The sequence below is a fragment of the Benincasa hispida genome, chromosome 9 (assembly GCF_009727055.1).
Source record: "Benincasa hispida cultivar B227 chromosome 9, ASM972705v1, whole genome shotgun sequence".
NCBI classification, from domain to species: Eukaryota; Viridiplantae; Streptophyta; class Magnoliopsida; order Cucurbitales; family Cucurbitaceae; genus Benincasa; species Benincasa hispida.
This window is the reverse complement of record NC_052357.1, coordinates 33,532,775-33,544,343: the sequence shown is the minus strand read 5'-3', so window position 1 is coordinate 33,544,343 and position 11,569 is coordinate 33,532,775. Positions and strand designations below refer to the sequence as shown.

General features: G+C 34.3%; 1 protein-coding gene across 4 annotated transcripts; it reads right to left on the bottom strand.

Annotated features, from left to right (window-relative positions):
• Positions 1 to 2,381: 2,381 nt before the first annotated feature.
• On the bottom strand, positions 2,382 to 5,876 carry LOC120086845 (accelerated cell death 11). Of its 4 annotated transcripts, none has more exons than XM_039043658.1 (5): positions 5,675 to 5,876; positions 5,488 to 5,600; positions 5,000 to 5,229; positions 3,471 to 3,643; positions 2,382 to 2,958 (listed from the first exon to the last, which is right to left on the bottom strand). In XM_039043658.1, exons 3-5 carry the CDS (start codon positions 5,189 to 5,191, stop codon positions 2,706 to 2,708), a joined length of 618 nt encoding a protein of 205 aa, XP_038899586.1. In that variant the 5' UTR covers positions 5,192 to 5,229; positions 5,488 to 5,600; positions 5,675 to 5,876; the 3' UTR covers positions 2,382 to 2,705. The 4 variants fall into 4 exon arrangements, with proteins under 4 accessions (XP_038899586.1, XP_038899585.1, XP_038899584.1 ...); XM_039043657.1 differs by having other exon boundaries at positions 5,488 to 5,549; XM_039043656.1 differs by having other exon boundaries at positions 5,000 to 5,220; positions 5,675 to 5,875.
• Between the last annotated feature and the right edge of the window lie 5,693 nt (positions 5,877 to 11,569).

Genomic DNA, 11,569 nt, shown 5'->3' with positions numbered 1-11,569 from the left:
TGAAATGGAATATAGGGAAATACGAAAAAAAAGTAACATACCAACCTCAAACTAATTGAATATTTCGTATTAGTTTGGGTTGCATAACAAAACAATAAAAAGAAGTTTAAAAAAAATCTAGAAATAATTAAAATGTAGGAAAAGATCTTGTTTGAATAGAGAAGTACCTATGTTACTTCTATGAAATACGATATGGATGGAAAATCCACGGGTTGCCGAATCAAAACACAATGAGGCACCCTATCACCCACCAAACAACCTAAAGTTAGAAACTTCATAATATGAAAATAACATAACCAAAAGTTGAAAGGAGAGAAGGAAAAACCAAAGTTAAACCACTCACTGGATTGATAAAATAATTTTTGGACAATAGGAACTCTAAGCAAATGGATAGTGAACCAATGTTGTTATATAGGAAAAGTAAAGGGAGAGGGGTGGTTGTTGAACATTAATAACAGAATACACATAACGAAGTGTGACCATAACGGAGTGTGAACATCCTCATAATATTAAATTTAACATGGGTAAATGAACTCAATTCCAATTAATAAATTGGGTGAGTCATTAATGAAGTGGTTGAATGAGAAGTGGAATAAAATCAGCAAACAATCAGAACAATCATTAATAAAGTTGGTGGGCAGTTTAATAAATGGAATAATTAATAATGCAAAATATTGAAAGCGTGCAAAAAAAAAAAAAAAAATTAATAGGACTAACACAATTGAAAATTCACCAGGACATTAGAATTAGAACAACACAGAACAATAAGTTGAGGACAAGATCGAAAAACAAAACAAGGCATGAAAATGAAAATTTCATGAGAAAGATACAAAACAAGACATAGATTGAAAATCAAAACAAGATACATAACAAAAAATCAATAGGTTACATGTTTAGAAAAATTAAACATGGCATGGAAAATCAAAACAAGACATGAAATTGAAAATTTCAAGAGAAAGACACAGATTGAAAATCAAAACAAGACACAGAACAGAGAATCAATTGTTTAGAAAAATTAATCATGGCAAGGAAAAGAAGAACAGAGCATGAAATTGAAAATTTCAAGAGAAAGGCACAGAACAAGACACAGATTAAAAATCAAAACAAGACAGATAATCAATTGTTTAGAAAAATTAATCATGCCATGGAAAAAACAAGACATGAAATTGAAAATTGCAAGAGAAAGACACATAACAAGATACGGATTAAAAATCAAAACAAGACACATAACAAAGAATCAATTGTTTAGAAAAATTAATCATGGCATGGAAAATCAAAAAAAGGCATGAAATTGAAAATTTCAAGAGAAAGACACATAACATATTAAAAATCAAAACAAGACACAAAACAAAGAATCAATAGGTTGCATATTTAGAAAAATTAAACATGACATGGAAAATCAAAACAAGGCATGAAATTAAAATTTTCAAAAGAAAGATATAGAACAAGACACGAATTGAAAATCAAAACAAGACACAAAACAGAGAATCAATAGGTTGAATGTTTAAAAAAATTAATCATGGCATGGAAAATCAAAACAAGGCATGAAATAGAAAATTTGAAGAGAAAGACTCATCATTGGCCGATCTAGGGTTTCGAAAACGAACCTGAAGTGGACAACATTCTCCCCCACCAAGCTGCAATTTCTTCAACCAGTCCCTACCATGAACAATGGACAACCGAAGCAACATCGAGAACAAAAAACAAACCGTACAACGGGTTATGGGTGAACGGAGGACCGTCAAAGTGGCAAGGACATGGTTGAGGACAAGATTGAAGCGACGAGGGGGAAAGGGAAAACACCAGATCTATGAGAAAACAGATATGTGAAGAAAACAACAAATTTGAAGAACGGAGATGAAAATCCTAACTGAGATTCATTGAGGAGATCTTAAGACCTAAGAGGAAGGAGCTAGGGTTCCAGAGGGCCAGTTGAGAGAGACGTGAGAGAGAGGACTATACGATACGTGTGAAGTCGAAGGAAAATGAAACAGTTGCATACGATACACGTGAACAAAGAAGGAAAATGAAACGATGACTACAAAACGCACGAGGAAAATGAAACAGTGAGATACGAAACGCGTGAAAGAAAATGACCCCCAAACAATTGAAATCGGTGAGATGGGATAATGGACCCCCAAACCCTGAGATGATATATCAATCCATGTCATATCACCACAAGGTGGACCCAAACAGCCCCTTAAAACTCCAAAACATTAATCCTTCAGCCATATGTTATATCTTTACAGTCATATTCTAGTGTTTACAAAATCAAAGTGTCACATCCCACCAATAAGAGTAACGACGATAAATCAATGACCTACTTTCATGTTTAGCGGTACAACCATTAAAGCATTCTTTCTTAAAAACAACGCAAAAGATGCCCTAAATCAGCTTGAGTATATTTAACAATGGAATATACTGATGAAATGTTCAGGTAGTGTTACATCAAAATCCAATATCATATTTGTATCATATATATTTGGAGCTTTCAAGGGTAAAATTACATCTACAGTTTTCTTACCAACGCTCCAAGATACAAATAAATCATGGAAATTTTATTAGTTCAATAAAAGCCAAAGGGAAGGATATCTAGTTGATTGCACTTTTATTTTATTTATTTTTCTTTTGGGGGGTACAAGAAACATTAATAGATTACATATACAGTGCTCAAAATATTTAGATTATGATCTGTAGTTCATATATTACCAATCTATGCCCAAATCTCTGGAGAAGAAGAGTTTTTCAACATACTGAATCACAGGAGCAGAAGCGGCCACATAATCTTGCATCAGGATTCTGGCTGAGGCCTCATCTTCATTGAGCTTGCTCAGTAATTGAGCCTTAGTAGGAAGAGCATACATCCCTGCTGCAACAGCCTTTCTGATCGCCCACCCATGGTGGGGAGCAAATACCTGTGCATATGCTTTGGAAGCTGGATCTCTCAAGGAATTACCTCTGCCATAACCAAGAACTATTGTTCAACATGTTTGCAATCAAATTACATCAAGTTTAATCTCACGAGGATGATAGATGTGGTGCAAATGTTGCATCAATTGTAATTGTCATCACTAATCATGTTTTTATAGGATATGATTATGATTTATGAATGATGGATTTACTATAGCTTCAAATGGGAAACAGATTATCTCGACTGTAGCTACATTTCTTTGTTGGCCACGCAATTTAGAGCAAGAAAGATTTAATAGTTGTTGCTTATGCACCTATGGAGTAGGAAGACCACGGAAACAAACAGTTCATTCAATTAGACTAACTACAGTATAATGAAAAGTATGACAAGGCAATCAAAAATCTAGCGGATGATTCCCGTCACAATGTGAAAGAAATTGATCGACGTACCTTCCCCTACTTACTTCAAGCTTACATTCACCCAAAACGTATTCATTAAGATATTGAAAGAGAGATGGCTAAAGTAAAAGGTAACACATGAAAATGGTTGGTATGCATACTCTGTAACTAGAATTTGCTCGAAGAGTACTCTGACCATGTCAAGCCCACGCTTTACTCTCAAGAGATTTCTTGAGTGGCTACCAGCTTTCCTCACACGGTCAGATTCGATATCTTTGTCCAGCAACGCTTGTAGAGATACAATTGACTTAGATGATTCTACCAGATCATTGACCTATTGATAGTTTAGTCCAAAAGTAATCAGATCTCAAACATGAAGAAACAAAATGGTAAAAAACATGCAACTTTTTTTTCCATTCTTTTATTAGAAGAGTAAATTACCATTAGATATTTAAACGACCGGAATAATGTGCATACCAACCATCTGTGTTCCAAGCCAGTTTCACAAATAGAATACAAGTAAAATTCAAGAAGCAATTTTTTCTTTTTTTAAAAAAATATATATATTGTTCAATCGTGTTTCGATATGCTAGGGTGGCACATAAAAGTTTGTAGATTTTGTAAAAATTTTCCAAATTTCCAAGCATTTGGCAGAATTCAAAAACATTTTGTATTGAACCCAGAAAAATATATGCAAGGGCAACACATAAAAGTTTGTAGGTATCATGGAAAGTTTCCAAATTTCAAGGCATTCTATATATTAATCAATCAAAATGGCAGAATTTAAACTGTCAATCATCTGTAGGTGCAAAACCACAAAGATAAAAGTGTAAAAAAAAGAAGGAATAAGAAGAATATCAACATTTTATAGCATAAGTAGTGACATAACATAATACTCAAAAGTATCGTGTGATACATGTCAGATTCTACCAACATGACTCATAACGATTCAATTGAGATCATCGTACATGTATAAGTTAACCTGTAAGGATCTATTTATCATGCATAACATTGTGACTATAAACAAATGTTCACTGTCTAACTATCTAACAATACAGTTTCAAAGCCTTGAACTGTTAAAAAAATAGAAAGAGAAAGCAGAAAGAAGAATAAATTAAGATTAGTATCATATAATCCCTTTTTAAATAGATTTAATGAATCGTGAGTTGCTTGAGTATGCAAAATAAAGAAGAAGATTCCAATCTTGCAACTTTAAATGAACTTTTTTGAACTGACAGTGACAATATGAATTGCTTCAACAAACATAAATTAATCAGAAGAAATTGTGTACATTCACGGTGAGCGGAAGTATGTCAGTGCACGTTAATTCCTACAAAGATGAATATCACAAAGCTTATTGCCGAGTAATCTTCTTCACATGTAGTATGCAATTCGAAACATAAAACTAGCCCTCCTCTTCATTTTCCTGTTTATAAGTTTCGCCAAACAATGTAAAAATGGAGAAGTCCCCCAATATGCACCAATTGCAAAACATAATATTTTCTTGCGACAACCTAAAAATTTTGGCTAGTTCCAAATGTGATTCAATCTCCATGTAAACAAGCGATGACCAAACCAACAACCAGGCCTAGAAATTTTAGAAGCAATTTTACACCAATTCATCTTCTATTCTATAGTCCTCAAGACCAAACCGTGTCGACGAGATCGATAATTAAGATAGAAACCAAACCTTAGCGACATAGTCCATTTCCGCAAATTTGAATGCTATGCCCAAGCAACCAAAAAGAGGTGAAATGAAGGAGCAGGCACGCGAAAACGGCGCAACTTCGACCGTGGTGGTTTCAGCATTAACAGTGGCCGCAAGGGCTTTGAAGGACTCCGATATATTTCGCAGCGGCTTTTCGCCGGAAAGGTCCCCCATCTGCCCGTCTCTCACTCCGGGCAGTTTGCCTGTATCATCTTCAAAGTTAAAGCCAAAATTTCATTTACAAAGCCAAAGCTTGTTGGACCATGAGAACTAAAGCAATCTGAGAATCGGAAGCAACAAACATTTAACAAACCCACATTTAAATAACCAGTCACCACACTAAAATCCCATGAAAAGTTTCTCATCTGAACCTTAAGATCAGAAAGTTATTTGCTCTAGTAGACCTTATTCTAACAATCAAAACCAAAAACCCATTCTGCATCTAAAAATCAAAATTAAAATCCCCTTACCTCTGACAATCGGAACCGAAACCTAATCGTCCTCCGAAAATCGAAGCAGCCGCCCTCCTCCACTGAAACCCACGACCCACGCCGCAAATTTTCAATGAACATGTGTATATAAACTAATGCTGAGAGTTGTGGATGATGTGAAGAAGTACATAATTTGCGAGGTGAAAGGAGAAGAGTGAATTCTTACCTTCTTTTCCCCTTCGTTTCTCTTTGCAGCGTGGGTCTTCAATGGTGGCTGCGGCAATGAAATATGCCGGAGAAAAATTGAAGAAGAAGCAGCCAAAGGGTCTTTTGTGCAGAAGAAGAAAAATGTTGAGATTCGAGCTGTTTTCTTTTTAGATTCGTTAGCTTTTTTCCTTAGATAAGAGTGATAGAATTCGTTGTTCAGCATTTCAGTATTCTTCTATTTTCCCTTTAAAAAAAAAAAAAACAAACAAACAAACAGAGTGTCATCTATTCTTAAGTAAGTGGTGAGTTTCATAGTGGTTTATTTCTAGGAAAATTACCATGGGTGTCGATTTGAATTTTGTATTTGTACCATCCATATTTGATAGTTTATAAATATGGCAAAAACTTCAAAATCTGAATTTCTAATTACTTTGTATTTCATATTTGCCCTAAACAATCAATTGATGGCTTGTGGCAGATGGTGTGAAACATTGCAGAGAGATGTTGAAGGAAATAAATATAGAGAGAGAAAAGCGGCGACCGAGGACCAAACATGTAGAAATTGATGGAGGTTGGCGAGAGGTGGAGGGGTGCACGATAGATGATGTGGCGGAGTGTTGGTTGGTGAAAGAGAGATGTGGAGGGGGCCTGCTAAGAAGAAAATCAATTTCTTTTAAAAAAAAAATATATAAATGTGTCAATACAAAGTATATCAACTTGGTCAAGTGTATCATTATCAAGTTTATCAACAATATGTTAGTTAAGTGAATCAACATTACGAAAGAGTGTATCATTATTAATTTTATTAGTAGTATACCAATAGTCAAGTGTATCTTTATCAAATATATTAGTCGAGTTTGCGAGTGTAAAAGTGAATGATTAACAAGTTTATCAGCAGTTTATCAGTCAAGTATATCATTATCAGTATATTAAGTATATCAATCAAGTGTATTAAGTTTATCAGCAATATAAACGAGTGCATGAATGACAAATATATCAAGTATATCAGTTAAGTGCATTATTATCAAGTATATTGAGTATATCAGTCAAGTGTATCAAGTGTATACTAGTAGTAAGGGTACTTGCGACATTTTACATCTTATATATGTGGGTTGGGCTTCGTTTTTGTCATTTTTGCAAACAACAAATATGTTAGCTATCAAGGTTTCGAAGTCTATAGTGGAAGCGTGTGAACACGTGTTCTTTTAATTACTTTCGAATATACAAGAAAATATAGAGAACTTAAACACATTCTAATCAAGCATGCTCTAAATAGTGAATAATTCAAGGAGGAAAAAGTTACATTTGAAGATAATTCTTCGATCTTCTCCAAATCCTCCCTATGAACATGATCTCAGCAATTTTTGTACGATCTCAGGAATAGGACCCCACCACTAAGTCTTCCTCACTATCCTCCAACAAGGAAATGGTTTGTGGGAATCTTTCTGGAAGAAAGGGAAGAGAAAAAATTACAGAGAAATATTTTCTCTGTGAATTTTAAGTGATGAGAGATAGTGAGAGTTGAGAGAAGATTGAGAGTTACTGTGTTTTCCAAAGAACAGATCTTCTGTAAAAAACAAATGCATGAGCACTCCGAATATTAAGTGAGGGGAGTTAACTCCCCTCCCACACACATTAACTCACCTTAACTCCCATGTAACTGTAAGGGAGTTGTGTGATTATTTAATTTAATTTAAATCAAATCAAATCAAATAATTATTAATTAATCTTAATTAATTAAATAACACATATTTAATTAATATTACATTTGAATTGTATTCAAATGTATCGATCTCATAACCTATAATTTTAACGTGTAACACATTCACATTAAATTTAACCTATAGTTTTAATATAAATCTCATTTATATTAGATTTAACTTACTGTTATAATATGAATTTCATTTATATTAGATTTAACTTACTGTTATAATATGAATTTCATTATATTGTTTAATATTTGAATCTTATTCAAATACATTATTCTTTCATATAGTTTATTTTTTTAATCTCATTCAAAATTAACTTTATTATATAATGTATCTTTATACATTGTATTACTTGTATCGTATATAATATATTATTGTATTGTATACAGTTAACTTAAATTCCCTTATAATTTGAACTAGGGGTATGCATGAAATCGAAAAAAAATGAAGAACCAGTCCGAACCGAGCAAAAACGACTAGTTTGGTTTGGTTTTTCTGAAATATTTGGTTTGCTCGCTTTAAAAAGTGATAAAACTGTTATTTTTTTAGTTGGTTCACAGTTTGGTTTGTCAAAAAATCACAAGAAACCAAACCGAACCAATAATAACAAAAATTAAACAGAACTCTTATTCCACTTGAAAAACCTAAGCCCAAAAACTCCTAGCCCACTAAGTAAACCTACTAAATCCTACCACATACAAACCCTAACTTTCCACCACTTCCTCTCCCTAATCTTCTCTCCCTCTCCTTCGATTTCTCTACTCAGCCACAAAAGAGCTTTTTTTTTTTTTTTTTATTTTCTTCATTCTTCCTCTTACCTCCCTCACCTCATTTCTCCATTCCATCTTCCTCTCTCCATCGCAACATTAATCTTGCAGCCCTCATGGTCAAATTCATTACTAACCTCTCTTTTGCTGAAGTCTTCTCCATCGCTACGTATGTTTCCTTTTTCTTTTGTTTTTATGTTCTTAACCTTCGTATCTAACCCTTGTGTTCCTTTTTCTTTTTCGTTCTCTCTCTCTGATCCAAGCACATTGTTGCATTCGGAAGGAAAAAAGAAAAACAACAAGAAATCGCGATTCTAACTGAACCGAACCGACATGAACTAACTTAAGGTGGTTCGATTCAAAATCCAAAACCAAGAATTTTTTGTTTTGATCGGTTCAATTCATTTTGATAACCGATCTATGCGGCTCGATCACTACCTTCGCTAAAAATTGGATCGCACCAAACAGTACATACCCCTAATTTGAACAATTCAAATTCTAAACTCCAATTAAATTTATCAACATTTTTTAACATTCCATTAAAGACCAATAGTTGCACTCTTTAAATGTAAATATATTTTAAGCGAAAAATGAATTCACTGAGTTGGCGACTCGGGCCACCCTCATCCATACAAATCAAAGAACTAGACAGAAGTTATAGCTCACTCAGGAATGAGGTCGAGTTACCTATGTGTTGAGGTTTGTGCCCTAATTGTATGAACGCTTGTGGATGTATAATATATGATATTTACCTCCCTCTTGACTTTACACATTTAGATGTTTTATTTGCTTTACCACAAACCAATAAACTTAAAATCTATGTAACTTAAGCACGTATGTAAATTAAGTGATAACCAAAATGGTTTGATCCTGATCATTCGTGTAGGGGACATGCGAGCGGGGGCGTCCTATACAAAGAGTTTGTATAAGACCTGACCACGAAGTGTTAACATTTCATCATACTTTGTTTATGACAGATACTTCACTTCACTGGGATGACCATAGGTAACCTGACCTCAATCTTGAGTTGGAAACTCCGGCCATTGAGGGCAGTTCTTTGATTTACGGGTGCGAGTGGCTAGAGCATCGACTCAAACCTATCACTTTGGGGATTCATCTGATTTGGGAGCTGGGAACTCAGTTTCACAAGATGGAGTTCACTTTTTCCCCGAAGCAGGGGTAAATAGATAGATTGCTTTCTCAAGGGCTGATCCCGGGGCTTGAACGATGTGGCGCCACACATCTTTTCATGGCTTGAGAGGTGTTCACACATAGTAGGACTATGTTGGATTGTTCATTAGAGGGATTAGTGATACTTAAGGAATAAGATGTAATTACAAGGGCAAAAGAGTAAATTGGCCTAGTTGTACTTACTAGCATCTGTGAAGGTTCATCGTACTGATGATTGGTTATATCCAATAGACATAGAAATATATCTATGGTAAGAAGAGTTCAGTTGTCGGTCTTTAGTGGAATGTCTGACAGTTAACGAATGGTGGATATCGTGACTAAAGAGTTTAGTCAGTTATTCACGTACCATTGGAGCTTCGAGCCATGGGTCCATAAAGTCCCCTTGGTAGCTTAGATACAAGTTGAGAATCAGTTTTTGGATCAGTTTGAAATGTTCAAATTGACAAGAGGGAGTTCGATTATATATGATATAATTGACTTTATGTATGAGATATATTAATTTGGAGGAAATTTGATGTAAATATGATTGATATCTAGTGGAGGAAAAATGTTATGGTTAATATATGATATTAAACCATAAGTTATGAATATAATGAGATTATATTTATTATTTATTAATTGGATAGTTATGAGATTATACAACTGGGCCAATTTACCGTTTTTCCCCTGTAGTTACATCACACTCAAGTACCACTAATTCCTCTAATGAACAATACAACTTCGTGGTCAGGTCTTATACAAACTTCTTGTATAGGATGCCCCCGCTCGCATATCCCCAACACGAATGATCAGGATCAGACCATCTATGACAAGTCACAACACTTGTGACCATTCCACAAATGGGCCGCATCCGTAGCGTTACAGGATAAAGTTTCCCTCCTATATCCATTAGACCATTTTGGTTATCACTCAAGACATAATCCTCTTGTATGTCACCACATACATGCTTAAGTTACATACAGATAACCAAGGATTTTATGTTTGGTTTGTGGTAAAGCAAATAAAACATGCAACTGAGTAAAATACAAGATGTGAAGTAAAATATCATATATTATACAACACAAGCGTTTGTACAAACTATTTACAAACTACAGGACTCGAGATTTTAGGGCATCAACCCCAACACGAACCATGTAATCCTTATGTATCTTCTTCTCTTTCTCTTATTCTTTCACTCTATCTCCAACCTTGCATGTGATTTCTCCTTCATCAAAGAACGTCTACCATTATAGAGTGTTTTTCTGCATAAACTGATGCACAGAGAACATAAAAGAGTTTTGTTATTTTACCACTTATGTGTGTAAATCGTCATCTCAACATGGGAATCAGAGAATCATTTGAATTGGCAGTTGTCCTCCACCATCATGTAGCTTTAGTTCTTATTTGAGCCTCAGTGCATTTATCCCAAAAGCCCAACAAAAGTTGAATCAGAGCTTGTTAGACTAATAAAAATCTTGAAGAATAAAAATTTGAGAACTAAACAAAGATGGTTGTTTTTTAAGGAACTTGTATTATAGAGAACCTTTGAGCAGAAGCAGATCATCCAAGTCCCATTTCGATTGAAATAAACATTTACAGTCAACAATGTAGATTATGCATCAAAATATAAATTACGACATGCTTTCTAAATAAGAAACAAGGTTTAAGAGATTATACTTTTGAAGAACTCTTCTTCACGTTAATCCCTCAAACCTTCATGAACACCTCGATTAAGCACAAACACTCCAAACAGCAGCAAACACAATGCAACTCTCGAAACAAAAGAGGACACTACCACTTAGTTACCTTGGTATTCTCGGTGTGAGAACCCAGGAGTGGTGGCCTCTGGCTGTTTTGGTTAGGAGGGTGTCTAGGAGTTGGAGGAGGAAGACGATTGAAGGAAGAACTTCTCTATCGCATAGAGTTTCCTCAATCGTGTAGGTGAAGTGTCTATCGCATAGATTCTCAAGAAAATCGTGTAGTAGACTTCACAAGTCGTGTAACTCTTCTTCGTGTAACACTGATTCGAATTTGGAATAATAAAATCAAATTTTATTTTATTCCATTTTGGCATAAAAACTTCTTAACTTCCCACTAAGGTGATTAGAGAGACAAAGGGAATTAATTATCAAATAATTAATAATTGTAAATAAATATGATAACCAACATATCATATTATATTTATAGTTTTAATATTGCATCATATACAATATATAAACCATAGTTCTTTTTCTCTATTTTATGGTATTTAATATGATTTATATTAAG